This window comes from Ascaphus truei, chromosome 5, assembly GCF_040206685.1.
Source record: "Ascaphus truei isolate aAscTru1 chromosome 5, aAscTru1.hap1, whole genome shotgun sequence".
Classification (NCBI taxonomy): Eukaryota; Metazoa; Chordata; class Amphibia; order Anura; family Ascaphidae; genus Ascaphus; species Ascaphus truei.
The window spans coordinates 153,152,637-153,167,768 of record NC_134487.1 but is presented as its reverse complement, the minus strand read 5'-3'; the positions used below and the strand labels follow the sequence as shown (position 1 = coordinate 153,167,768).

At 40.6% G+C, this 15,132-nt stretch overlaps 1 protein-coding gene across 5 annotated transcripts in view; it reads left to right on the top strand.

The window, feature by feature from the left end:
• ARHGAP26 (Rho GTPase activating protein 26) overlaps window positions 1-15,132 on the top strand; it is a 547,512-nt gene that overhangs the window by 440,979 nt on the left and 91,401 nt on the right. For 4 of the 5 annotated variants that reach the window (XM_075601056.1, XM_075601057.1, XM_075601053.1 and 1 more), the window contains exon 21: window positions 12,673-12,708. The exons of the other annotated variant lie outside the window; for it this stretch is intronic. In XM_075601056.1, coding sequence (XP_075457171.1) covers window positions 12,673-12,708 — 36 coding nt within the window. The remainder of the gene's footprint in view (window positions 1-12,672; window positions 12,709-15,132) is intronic. 5 annotated transcript variants of the gene reach the window in all.

Sequence of the window (15,132 nt, the reverse complement as noted above, 5' to 3'; positions counted from 1 at the left end):
GAAAAGAAACTTTGACATCGAGCGTCATTAGATAAGGATGAAGTTTGATGGAACTCTAATATCGCTTTTTAAAAACTGTGCTTTTTTCACTTTTATACAGTCAGTATTACCAGCTTCACGCTTTTAAAACTTTGCCACGCTATTATTTTGGACAACACACTATGCACTGTACAGTACTGTATGTGATCGATTCAATTACATGTCATAACCTGTACTAATATTTCACAACGAGAAGTTTCTTGCTTTTAGTCCACTTCCTGGTTAATGGAAAACACTATGTTATGCATGTTGTTCATACGGTATTTAATCAATTGTAACGGTAATGAATCGGACTTAGAAAATTAGATATCCAACGGCAACAAAAAAAAACATTTTAAAGGGACATTTTTTTCTGAGTAGCGTAGGCGAGAATAATTGTGAGCTTTATACCAAACCTTATACAGTATGATGCTATGTTTTCATATTAAATAAATTTTTACATTGCTATAATCACAACCGTTTTATTTTATAAATGATGTTGCATTTTGCAGTATAATTAGACTTCCATGTGTAATTCATTCTGCTAAGAAACCACAAAAATAAATATTAATAGATTTTATTCTATATTTAGTATTCAATATTGCGTTCAATTTTTGCTAGGCTTGCTCTGCTTCTCATACTGGTTGTCGAAATATTACACTCAATCAGACATGGTCTCTGTGAGTGTTAACTCTTTATTACATTTTTAAACAGTCCCAAGGATTCAAGGACGCACACACATTAGACAAATTTAATTGCAAAAGGCATTTGAGTCGTTATCCTTACCTCCCCGGGCCATGGGATCTTACTTAAAAAACAAAGACACATTATCTTTGAGCCTTGGGTTCTTGGCTGAGTTTGACACGCATGCACAAAGTTAGTTGCACCTCTCCTCCCCCCCCCCCTTACAAAGCAAAATGCATTCAACTGCTTATCGACACCTCCCCCAGAGCGATACAAGACATTCACACATTCTCATTCTTTTTCAGGCTGCATTGCATTCTGTAGTTCTTTTGTCATTGAACGAGGGGGGATTAAGACTATTGACTGTTATTATGCACACAGTACAATAAGTTTGTACATTTCTCCCCCCCCCCCCCCCTTCCTGTAGTGCTGCATCTATATTATCTGCTGTGAAAACAAAAAAAAAATCACCTGGATTAGTGCATTCTACGGACGCGGGAACCGGCTTTCTTCTGTTGTGCCGATCACGTGAAAGCGCAAGGCGGAAGCTGTTTCAAACCAAAAGCCAAAGCTAAAGGAGAATAAAGAAAACGTTCCGAAGGCTCCCAAGGCAAAGAATCCTGGTCATTATGTGAGGAAGACAATGGCCAAAGTCAATTTCACAAAACCTGTTTCGACGGGCCCCAGAAGTGCCCCTCCCCCCACCCCCGCAACCACCGAAGCCAAATTGGACGTCCGGGACTTTGCACTACCATTGCCCATCCACACTGATGCTCGTCCGGAAACCCCCAGCTCACCTGCTCCAGCACCCATCCACGCCGATGCTCGTCCGGAAACCCCCAGCTCACCTGCTCCAGCACCCATCCAAGCCGATGCTCGTCCGGAAACCCCCAGCTCACCTGGTCCAGCACCCATCCATGCCGATGCTCATCCAGAAACCCCCAGCTCACCTTTGCCAGCACCCAGCCACACAGATGTTCGCCGGGTACCCCCAGCTCACCTGCTCCAGCACCCAGCCATGTAGAGGTTCGTCCGGGTGACACAAACACTCCTTGCACCAGATCCAGCTTGATCGCCCGCATGCTGAATGTTTTCGAAATCACTAACAACTCAGAGCAACACAGGGACTGAATGGAGGCCAAGATTGATCTTCTTTTGGAGACCATGGGTGACATGGGTGTTCGTCAGGATAAGATTGAGAGGATTATCGCAGGGGAGGAGAAGGGTTGCCTGGAGGCGCTTTATTCTCCCATGGAGGTACCGCATACCCCCCCCCCCCTCCCCGTGCACCCTCTCAATCCCTGGATTTAACCTTCATGCTTCCAACACCAAGCACACCACAGGACATGTATATCCTTCTGGTGGAGGAGATGACAACCCGGTCATGTCACGACTGGAGGAAAGCATCCTCCCAGACCATCTACCCCCACCCGCTGCCAGAAGCACACCCGCTCCAGCACCCAGGATTGTACAGCTCCCAGACATCATGTTGAGAGAACTAACCCATAGCGTCCGGGAGAAATACAAGATCAGATGTGGTGGTCTACCTCAGAAATATGCCCATTTCATCTTTAAAACACCACGTCAGTTTTGAGGTGTACATCGAGTGGGCCCATAATGTCAATTATTACGGCAATAAAGACAAGAAGGATCTTCCTGCACATTTAAGGAACACAATTATGGAAGAAGTGAAGCGCAATTTTAATGTTACCAGTCATGTTGTAAGAACCGTGAGACAGCACCAATAGCCTTTTGAGGCATACAAGGGCTCTTCCCTGGAGCTCCATCGACTTGTTTGACGATTAAAAATAACGATGCGCCGCCAATGTTTTTAATCTAAATACTGTAAGAAGATAGTTGAATGTTTTAAATTGTTTAATTGTTTAATATTTATTTTTCTATTTTATCATCATGGTAGAATATATTTTTTTCTATTTCTGTTTTGCATGTGCATGACTGGAGCTGGGCAAAGACAACTTGCAGGAAATTCACCCCTCACCCCCCCCCCCCTTTGGTGCAGGGAATGCTCCCAGCAATACTGCCAAGTAAGACACAAAAAGCAGAAGATACAGTACAGTATAATAATGGACTGTACTCGCGTCATGGTATAATAATTTTTTTTCTGTTTTGCATGTGCATGTCTGGAGCTGGGCGAAGACGACATGCAGGAAATTCCCTCCCCCACCCCCTTGGTGCAGGAAATACTCCCAGCAATACTGCCAGGTAAGACACAGTGCTCCAATCCATGCATGCCAAGTCCCTTCCCCCCAAAACCTAATGTAAAACTCTAGCAAAACCTAATGCTTATTGCTAGCATGCATCATTTTATTGGATACAATTTGATTAGAGCTCCTTTTAGCTGAGGATACACACATTTTTCCGAATAGAATGTAACATTGTTGTGGCAATACTAAATTGAAAGTCTGACACCTGTATACTGTAGCAGCAGCAATAATACACACTGGTTGAATAAGTAATTTGTGAGTAGCCAATTACAATAGATCAGAGCCTCTTGCCGTACAGTAGATCATGCTGTAACCTTGATAGAAGATGCAGGCATATTTTAATAACGTACGGCGTGATTGATTATATAGAATATTGTCTTTCTCTCCAGACCCAGATGTCCAAGAAGCAGCAGCCATTACAAAGAAGAAAAAGACAAAATTGTAAATTTTGAAGAGGCGACATTGTACTTTTGTATTATTCCCTTTTCCTTTATTATCCTGTAAAAATAAAAAATTTCATTTTTTAAATATACTTTTTGGTGTGTTCATGTTTTTACTGTCTATACACTTACAGTAGTACTACACCTAAAGTTCTTTGAGTATTTTAATATATAAAAATGTGTCATTGATAAACTGTACAGAATACAGTACTGTACAGTATGTACAAAATATATAAATCTAGAAAACATAAGTGGTTTTTACTGTCTAGATACAGTACACCAACACCTCCACCACTACACCAACGACTCCTTGAAGAAATGCACTGTATCATACTGTACAGTAATTTAATTAGGAACATAAATGGCATGCAGACCCAGAAATGTGATGACATGCACCTGCGTTTCAATCAGGTTCCAATTAAACATACTGTACACGTATGCGCAGAAATGTGATGACACGCATACAGTACTGTGTGCGTTTTCAACAAGGTTCCAGTTTGCCTCAGAAAGGACTTATTTCCCATGTACAGTATACAGTATGAACTTGTAACGTTAATCTTCAAATTACAATTACACACACACACTTGAAGAACTTTATGGCAATAAAAGACAGGTTGAATTGCAATTAGATTTTTAAGACAACTCCCGATCGCCCACTTGAGTTTCTCAACGGTATTGCAGACAACGCTAAAATGCAATTTTCTGCACGCTATAAAAACACTAGTAAACTCACGTCTTAACGTGGGAAAGTTCAATGAAATCATGCAGCATGACCAGGGTATGCCTAGTCATACAAACCGTGAAATGTTTTCATAACGGCCGCTGCATCTGTAAGTTCCCATCTGTTCAACTTGTAGGGGCAAATTCATCAAGCGCCTATATATGTTAGCCAACCTGATCAAGCGTCAACTCTCATTCACGTCCATGGGACTTGACGCCGAATCGGGTGCGCAAACAAGTTGCGGTGCTTGATGAATATACTCAGAGAGAGCTGGAACACTTGGCAGGATTGCGATGTTGATTTTGTAGATCCTCTCTAATAGTGCTTCTGAGATCGGATGCATAGTAAGGAACACCAACCTCTCTAATAGCGCATCTGAGATCAGATGCATTGTAAGGAACCCCAACCCTCTCTAATAGCGCGTCTGAGATCAGCTGCATTGTACATTCTTATAATTATCTGAAAATTGCAGGGAACCCTTTAGGGATGCCTAGGAACGCCTGTTGAAAAAAACTAACCTAACAACTGTGAATGCTTATGAATTCGCACAACAGCTTTGCTGCTGTTATGCTAACTTTGCACAGTGGCATAGCCATATTGATGGTATCCTTCTGTCTACGTTCTGAAAAACAAACCTTTTGTAACAGTACCCTTCTGTCTACGTTGATTAACATATTGGTCATAACTCAAGTTTTAAAACCAAATGAGCAGAAATGTTCATGGAAGCATACCAGCACTTGACTCTGATCAACAAAGTTGCGCTTCCTGTTTCTAAGGTAGACTGTGAAAAAAAAGTAAATTTTGTAAGATTTCTTTTGACGATGTCTGTTATATAAGGAAAATGACACCCCAGGATGTGTGTTGCCTGTCATGGCATCCTGATCTCCTTTCCATTGTGAATTATACAGTTTAAAGGCAGCTGGATATGGGTCGATAATGTGTGATAAATATTGAACCCTGCCAGTTAACATAACAAATTATTACCCGTGTCATCACTCATTATCTTATGTTGGCATTCTAGGTGCAAACTTTTTACGTTACTTTATTTAAATTATAAGTAACATTTATTTATTAAATGTTTTACCAGGAAGTAATACATTGGGTTGCCTCTCCTTTTCAAGTATGTCCAGGGCATAGAGTTATGATTACACATACATGGTTACAATAAGTAAAATAGGGTTATACATTATATACATGCCTACATATGTAAACAAAATGGCATTATGGGAACTGCATATGGGCGGGAGAAAACACAAAATAACTTTACTTTTAGGCTCAATCAATTAATATTATTTTGGATGGATATAAACTATATTAAGTTTGTGAGTGGATTCCTTTATTTTCAAACATAATATTATACAAAATAGAGAGAATATTTGAAGTTGTCGAATTGGCTTGGTACCTAGGGGATCAAACTACAGTAGAGTTCTTTTTTCATATGCTTCTTTTGTTCCTTTCAGAGTTCTGTTGCCCAATTATACACTTTCTACCAGACTGATGGAAAGGTGATATGGGGTGTGCAATTGGATGTTCGCGTTGCTCACAAAAGAAAGGATCAAAATCCACTTTACATTGAAAATACTGCATGCATTGCTGCTGCATACAGTGCACATTTTCATATACAGGTAGTCCTCATTATCCAACGTTTCACTTTACAACGAATGGCATATCCAACGCTTTACAATGCAACCCCAAGGGCCGTTTTTCACCGCCACTGATTAACATGGGATTCACTTTACAATGGTTTCACTATCCAAAGCTACTTCCAGAACGGATTCCGTTGGATAACCGAGGACTGGCTGTAGTATGTTAATATAGCTGTGGCCAGTGGTATAACGCCCCTCTGTAGAATCAGCAGCACTTTAATTCTCTTACAGTGGGCCTATTGGTTTCCACCAAATCACAACCATTGCGCAATACAATAATTAACCATTTCTTGTGCGATGCCATTTATTAAGAAATTGTGCGTTCCAGTGGGAAGCAGATGGAAGGTAAAGTCTTTTACTTGCGCTTGCTTATGCTTTTCAATTTGACTCCCTCGCTGCTAAAAAGAAACTACACGCAACACATGTAGCTCATATTTACTAAGTAATGTTATTACATAATCAACATTCCAAGGCTAGAAGACCACTTATGGCTCGTTCAAGTCTTATGGTTCGGCACCTCTAAGTAACAATGCGCCATTATATTTTATACAGTACTCAATGGGAAAACAAATTAAATCAAGTTTGGTGATTTTGGTGATTCATTAGAAGTGCTATGTTACAGTTCATGTGGTCATTTTTTTTTTGATCGTATTGACATTTGCTGTGTTTATACTTTTTTCTCTATCTTCAACGCTGCTTTATTTAGATTTTGGTACTTTATCCCAGGGGGTGTGCAAATCGGGGGCGCAAGATTTTTTTGGGGGGGGGGGGTGCGGAGGTTGCAGAGGCCCGGGGTCCTGCCCCAAGGCATTTAAATGAAATGCCGGGTGACTGTGCGAGGCCTCTGCAACTTCACTTGCCTTGACTCAGTCGGCTTAGGCGGCACATCGCCAAGGCATCACGTGATGTCACATGACCCTGCGGCGTCATTTGACGCTTCAGTTTCGGAGTCTGGGGGAGAGCAGGCAAGGGGACCCAAGACAAAAAGTTTGCGCACCCCTGCTTTATCCCTTATTTTTATTTAAAAAATGTACCTCAATGTTCATTGCATTCATTCTAGGCACTGATTTGTGCAAAGTACCTGTAGTCCAGGGCTTGTGCTATTTCTTTATCTTTTTGTGACACATGACAGAACGTTGTGACATTAGATGGGTCTACTACAGCAGCTGATAGAAGCTTCTGGGGAATTTTCCATATCCTGCCTAATTTGGTGAACGGTTATTTAATAGTTTCACCTTTGTGTATTTGGCAAAGCCACTCTGCAGTGAAATTTACTCTGTTCAGTTAAATGTTTATATTGATCCATTAAGTATGTATTGTTGGAAATAAAATACGTGGAAATGGTACAGTACATGGATAGGAGATAACAATGGAAAAAACGCCACTAACACTGTTTGGGGAAAGGTGCAATCCCTGATAACTGAAGTAAAAACATGTTGAACAAAATGTAGCAGCCTTAAGGGCTAGATCCATTATGTCAGGCTCATAATGTAATCAAAAGCCTGATGATAACGCCAATCCACAAAGTGAAGCATATGTGAAAACAATGGCCGTTGGTTATCTCATTAGCATAGGCTTAACGGCATGTTAGGTTAGCACACGGCCTTATATAAGCTTAACATGACTCACATCTGTCTTCCCTATGGTGATGTTTTCTCACTCCAGACCCTGAGAGAGAGAGTCCCGTTTTACTATAGTCCCAAGTGCTATATACAGTATATATATATATATACAGTATATATATATATATATATATATATATATATATATATATATATATATATATATATTGTGACAAACGGCTTACTCCGGGGCTCCACCGTCTGTCCAGGACTGTTAGAACACGGTCTTTTAGGGTAGGTTAAATGACGAGGTGTAACGTGCTGTTCCTTTAAACAGGCTACTGCCTGGTTTATTCAGTCCCAGGCACTGAGACTGCCACACTACATACAAAAGAAACACAAGCAAAACAAAAGCCTTCTCACCTGAGCAATAACTTAACTGAGGTTTACCCTGACTGGGATTGGGGCGGCTTATCCGCTTCCAACAAACAAAAATAAGGAACTTTGCAATTTGATAAAGGTACAAAATGATTTAACCTGTTTGGGGAGAGGCTTTTCCCCTCTCTGCTTCCAGCAACCTTCCTGCCTCCAGTCTCTTGGGGAGAGGGGAGAGGAACCAGGAAATCAGCCTTACATACCTGATTTCCACCTAGCAGAACAGGTGACAGAAATCAGGCAGCAGACAAACTCTGGTCTGGATCCCTCACCCCTCAGTTCCAGCACTTGCCAAACTGTGGAATGGAGTGCATGCATTCTAAGGCTGCACTTTCCAGCCTAAACAGGATAGACGCTGTTCAGTATCCTGGGAGCCCTATATATGGAATTTATTACCATCCCCTGGTTTCTGTCACAATATATAGTATATTCCGTGAAACCTACCTTAGATACCTGTGCATAAAAAGGTTCACACGGAGGGATACCTGGGATATATGCTAATACTACTCATTCAAATATACTTTGCATATCCTATTGGCAGTTATCTCTCATGTGCTCCTTTTTGTGTGTCTCCATGTGTTTGAAGGAGGGTTTCTGGGGGTATATAGCACTTAGGACTCTAATAAAATAGGACTCTCTTCTCTCCAGCAAAACCTAGTTTTTTTTAGGGTCTGGAGAGAAGTAACGCCATGTGTAGCTATGAAATGACGCATCGTTAAATCCCTGCATTAATGATCATGGAGCTTTGTGGATAGGCGTTATAGGGAAGACCTCTTTTCATAGCATTAGCACTAGCATCCGTTATAGAAATGCAAGGACCCGTTACGGCTGGAAATCGCACTTAACACTGCGTTGGTGAGCTTTGAAGATACCTGTTGGCACTTAACAAGGTGTTAACTTAAAAGTTGATGCATAGTTAAGTCCGTAACGGAGCTTTGAGGATCTGGGCCTAATTGCCTTACCTAAACAAATGTAACTAGCCTTGTCCATACCAGAAAGCCTATAAAGGTAAGGGATAAAGCCTGTAACATGAGACAAAAGTGAGTAACCAGATGAAATCAAACCTCTCCTTAGTTCACCGTGTTTTACAAACTTTAAAAAAAATGCTAATTGGTCTTGTTAGCTTTTGATAAGAGGCATTAAGCACCCAGATTTCATTTTCTAGGCGCGTCACGGCCATTAGTACACTTTGATTCCAGAATGGATTTAATTAAAAGACCTCCCCATTTATTTAAGATGCAACATCTTTCATGTAATGGCTGCACTAATGTATGGGCAGTGGGTATTCCCTCAACTCCAACAGCTGGCCAGAATGTTGCGTGTCAAAGTTGCATCGGTATCAAGGAAGTTTGTGACTTCCTTGACAAGTCAGACAAGCCAGAGTGTGGGCAGACTTCCTAGCATTAGAGGTAAAGTAATCCCTCGTATAGTATCTTCTTTTGCTCTGCTTTGTCTGGGTTTCAAGAAGTAAATAGCAAATCAATATATCACTTTTGAGCCTCAGACTGGTCTGCATTACTGCTTTTCTCCATTATCTCTTAGCATAGCAGTGCTTTCACTGCAGCAAGGGATTCTGGGAAATGACATGCAAATAAGCACAAATGTCACCTTTTGCTTCAAATTCATTGGACCCTGATATAAAGAAGTAAATAGAAATGTCCAGATGAGGCTTGGAGACTGTGTCCGAGATCTCTAGAAAATACTATAACATTTGTAACACCCTCCTTACAGTACTTCTCATTGATAAACTGGGCTCCTTCACCTCTCTGCAGCAAGTGGAATCGGCAACAGATCTGTATTCATTGATAAATGTTATGTTTACAGGGAATCATGTCTGCATCAGGGAGCTAGGGAAGTGTAGAGACCGTTTGTAATTAGGTACTTTCACATCGGAATCTGTTTTTAAAAAAAAAGTTAAATAAAAGTCTAATGATAACTGCACCTTTCATGTAGGTTTAAAGTTCAGATTCTGGAGGAATTTATTATCGACAAAGTTGCTATCCAGTTTCCCCACCCGAGCTTGGAAATCGTGTATAGAGAAATCCGTGGCTCATTCTGTATTTCAATAGAAAGCAAACTTTGCATGCTATTGGAATAAAGGCGCAGTATAAGTATTTGGTGCCAACAAGCTAGCCTTTGTGAGGTACAGTAGGTTGAAGTCAATAGATAAACACGCAACACTCCATAGACTCAGCAGCTGCTGTCTTGTTTCTTATTTTTTTTTTAATCACATTTCTTTTCTATTTGGCTTGATGGGTATAGTGTTGTAGGGCTGAAAACATTGGTGATGTGAATGAATAAAGACCACAATCGGAAATCTGAACTGCTACTTGTTAATCTTTTCACACAACTTGTTTTATCATCTTAACCACGTGCCCAAGACCCTGTTTTTCTATTTGGAACTGATCTTTCTCCCAAAGATTTTCGCAACAGAAGAGATTAATAGAGTAATAGAGAATCGAAGAAGGAATGTAAATGTGCATGACCAAACTAGAGGCCTTTTATTCAGCAGTAGGTCCCATCTGCACTGGCCTATTCATTAATGTTCCTAAAGGAACAGCTGTGAGTTGATAAGGAAATGTATACGTTGTGAAACAACATGCAGTGTGCAAGTAGCTGGAGAGTAGCGGGTGTATTGGCATTCGCTCAATGCTTTGCAAGTTCTTAAATCAAGCTTCTTCATGCACTATCCCAGGAGAGTGGGCACATTTTCAAAAAGCACAACGTCACAGATAGGAATGGAGTTTAAGATTCATTCAAAGACTTGGGGTCGCTTGCAGAGCATGGGGGAATTTTTTAGATATAACAGTAGACTAATTAAAGCAGCAATCTCTTCTTCCCACCCCCCCCCCCCCGCGCTAGTTATACTAATGTATTAATTAAAGTGCTCGTTATTAATATGTACACATATATGCAAAATACAGTAGAAATTGACCAAATGACTTCAGTCCATATGCTGCCTAAAAAGTCTTGCTGGGTTTCTTAGGAAACCAGATATAGAAAGTTTTGGAAACAAAAAACTTTTATGGCGCTTGGACAGTTAATATATGACATAGGTCATATTAACTGTCCAAGCGCGATAAAAGTTTTTTTTGTTTCCAAAAATGATTTATAGCTTACCTGAACCGGGGTCCTTCGGAGCTCATCCGTAGTCCCCCGACCTGCAAGAATCCCTAAGTTACAGTTTTCAAACCAAAAAACTACAATTATGGCCACAAACTCATACCCTGATGTGTTATGTTTAGGTGGCGAGCAGCGTGGGTTGCTGCTTTACGTGGCAGATTCGGGTATTGAAGTGGCCAAAGAGTCCACATTGCCTGGACCCTAAAGGATATACTAGGCGGTGCTTCCTTCTCTTATTGTCTCTGCTCCATAGCTCCAATTGTTAAGCTACAGTATGTGCCCAATTGTCTAGACCGGTGGGGGGGGGGGGGGGTGTGACGGCGGTTACAGGGGCCCCTGCGCTTCCTCAAAGGCATTTAAATTCCATGCCGGGGGATCGTGCTAGGCCTCTGTAAATTTCCTTATCTTGGTGTCGGGTGACGCGTCACCATGGCAACCCGGCGTCAATTGATATGGCCCTGACAGTGTGATGTCACTTGACCCTGCGGCGTCATTTGACGCCGGAGCCGAGCCAGGGGGGGAGAGCAGGCCGGGGGCTGCACGGGGAAAAGTTTGCACCCCTGTTTTTTAACAGGTTTCTCTGCAAGTTTCAGGTAATTTTGAAAATTGTACCAAATACAGAAGAGTTTACAATGCATCTGATATTGAACACGCTATTAGAGCTGGTTGGTGTTCTTTACAATACATCTGATCTCAGACGCACTATTAGAGAGGGTTGGAGGTTGCTTACAATGCATCTGATCTCAGACGCGCTATTAGAGCGGGTTGGGGCTCCTTACAATGCATCTGATCTCAGACGCGCTATTAGAGCGGGTTGGGGCTCCTTACAATGCATCTGATCTCAGACACGCTATTAGAGCGGGTTGGGGTTCCGATCACAATATAATTATATAAGGTTCCTTAACCAAACAAAAAGTTAGAAACCACTAGTCTAGACCGACAAGAAAAAAAAATCCTTACATAACCTGTTCAATCAACCACGTATAATGTGACTGGATGTAACAAAATGTCTGCACCTTTTATTTGTGGATTTCAAAAAATAGTTTGGCTCCCCAAGCACATGATTTGTATAATACTGCTTCTAAACTTATGACCTTTTAGTATGTTAAAAGGAAATTCTTATCTTCACTTTCTATGATATTGAAACCTTTGGGCCTGTATCTGCTTTTCTTTGACAATCCTTCTATGGAACCATGTGCATGTGACATCCTTTTAGCAAGGGGCATATAGATTCTATTGGAATTGGTGTCCAGATGTTTTGACTGGGTCCATGTGAGTGAATGGAGTACAGTTTCCGTAGTTTGTCATGCAGTTATCACTTAGTCACAATGTTCTACTATTTCTTGGGAGTTAATTGCGTCATGTTCTGAAGATTGTAATGATTCCTCCACAAGTATAAAAGTGTTACATGCCTCTGGTGTAGGAGATTGCTAACCTTTTGTTAATGGCTAATAGAGTGAATATGATGGGTTATAGATGTACAAGTTTATTTAAACATTACACTGCTTCTGATCTATGGTATTAGCATATAGTTATTCAGCAACAGTTGTAAAATAGTGTATCCATAACCTGATAACAGGAATCCACTTTCACACAGAATTTAAAAAAATATATTTTTTTAATACTTTTGTCTTGCAAATTGAAATTAAACCTGGAATTAATGCAAGCCACCTGGGTCTACTGAAGGACCTGACTTGTATTACAGGTGCACACAGTAAACATATTCTTTATACCTTTATATATTTGCACAGTGGTTATACTTTGTTGTGCTGGGAGAAAATTATTATATTTCATGCTCCCCTTTGATGTGTTTTGCAGATTGAACCCGAAAAATATACCTGGCCTTTTAATAAGGTAAGTGGGTGTCTGGTGGTGTATTTGTGTGTAACGTGGGATGTGTACTTTGTAGAGTGATACAGATGTAACAGGCTTTATTGTCCCCTCTGGCCTTGATGGTGGAATGCACATATGTCACTTTAGTGTATTTAGTGCATATTCTGCACCTGCGCTGCCATTGAGTCGTATTGAAAATCTGTGATATCCTGCATATGCTTTACTAAACATCCTTTTTTTGTAATAACAAGAAACCAGGGTGACTTTGAAACTCTCTATCTAAAGTTCAACAAAATCAAGAGATAGATAGCACTCAGAAAATGCAAGCAAATTATAATAGCCTGCATGGTACTCAAGGGAACAGGGAAGCCCCTAATACCTCCAAACAAAATCAAAGATAATGTGGTTCCCAGCACTCGCTGATGCCAATGAATACAGAGATGAAAATATGCCAAATCCCAAATTTAATGATAGAAACACAAGACTATAATAGTGGAACCATGCCATACACGTGTGTAGCAACACAAAAAATATAAAGTGATCATATAAAGTGATCCTTAATGCACAAATGCAAAGGAAAAAACACAGGGGTCGGGAAACAAGACAAAGGAACAACAACACAGGAGGAGGTATGGGGAGGAGGAGAGGGAAAAAAGGAAAATAGGGGGGCAACATTTCAGGGTAAAGACCCCTTCCTCAGGCTCGTTCCCGAAGGTCCCACAGACCAAAGGTACTTCCCTATTCTCTGTGTCAAAAACAATCCCCAAAAATAGAATTACAATCTACTGAAAAAGAATGGGCAGATAATATAAACTGATGTCTATGAATGAAATCAGGAAAAGTCAGAGTCAACCAGAAAAGAGGAGGGCCGTGTATACTGCACTTGAATTCAGTGAATCCAGTGTTCCTGTCGCCAGAATGTTCCTCTTTGTGGCTTCTCCTGTTGTTGATGCAATGGGGCTGCTGCTAATGCTGATCTCTAGTTCCGACTGAAGTACCCTGTCGGGTGTGATGTCATTGGTGGGCCTAGTGAGGCGCAACTTTCATTATATGCTACACAAGATGTCAGATGATCCCTGAAGGCTTCCTCAAACAGTCAGATGGCGCGTTGCTCCTTCCGGTAAGGAGAACAGCATCAATGTTGTCACGTGTCCAAATGTAGGCGCATGCGTAAATCCACCGCCCCTCATGAAAGCGTCCCTGTTCTCAAGGTGATGACTGGGGGCGTGTTGAATAGAGCTGAGCCTGCTTCCCCAACATCATGAATGTTACACCAGGAAAAGGGAAGTCTCTTTACATTTTTAAATATTCCCTGGAGGTTCGCTATGCTGGAGGCTGCCTTCCCTGTGTCTGGTGTAACATTTGCCCTCTCCCCACTCCCCCTCCCTATACCCCCCCCCCCCCCCTGTGTGGTTATTCCTTTGTCTCTTGTTTCCCTACCCCTGTGTTTGTTCCCTGGCATTTGTGCATTCAGGATCACTTTATATTTTTTGTGTTGCTACACACGTGTATGGAATGGTTCCATTGTTATAGTTTTGTGCTTCTATCATTACATTTTGGATTTGGCATATTCCCATCTCTGTATTCATTGGCATCAACGAGTGCTGGGAACTACCTTGTTTGTTTTCTATCTAAAGTTAATCAGGCTCATTACTCTCTTGGTGTTTCATCTCAAAACTTCTCCCTGTTTTATTTGCTATCTGAGAGGGGTTTATAGAGAATCTATTAGGTATTGTCTTCATTCAGTTTCAGGGTCTAATGTGCTGTGTGTTGGCAGAGCTAAAGCTACAAGCAGATATTTACAGAGTGCTAGAGAGTAAACAAATTGGCAATGAAATGTAGGAAAATTCAAAAAGTGCTATGGATTGAACCTTTAGAACAAGTTTTTTTTACACCCGTGGTTTTTTTTATTTTTTTATTATTTCATAGTGTTTGTAGGACTTGAAATCTCTGCTTCTTATTTTGGTCGTCTTATGATGTATATTCTTTTTTTGTTTTTGAGAAGTTGCTTCATTGTCATTTGAGGAGAGGCTTAAAGGAACAGTTAGGAAAGGCTACAGTAAGAAGCTGAAAGGGTACACCGTAGCCATTTCAATGCATCGCCGGGTCATATTTTCTTAGGTTGATAACAGGGCTTTCAGCTTAAAAAAAAAAAAAAAGCTTATGTTAATATTGTGGGGAAAATACCTCCTGGCTTTTTAGAAGTTGGCTTTTTAAATAGAAGTTAAAATTAACTTTTCCAATTAAATCCTTCTTTACATCTAACTTGCCACATCAAATAAAAAAATTAAATACAACTGGCAACACAATTATAAATTAGACCAGTGCTCTTTTAACTAGTTTATGAAAGGCCATAAGCTTATTGTTTAAAAATTACTACAGAATATTTGAATATTTTGCAAACATTTATAACATCTGTACCATATATATGTATATTACCTTAAC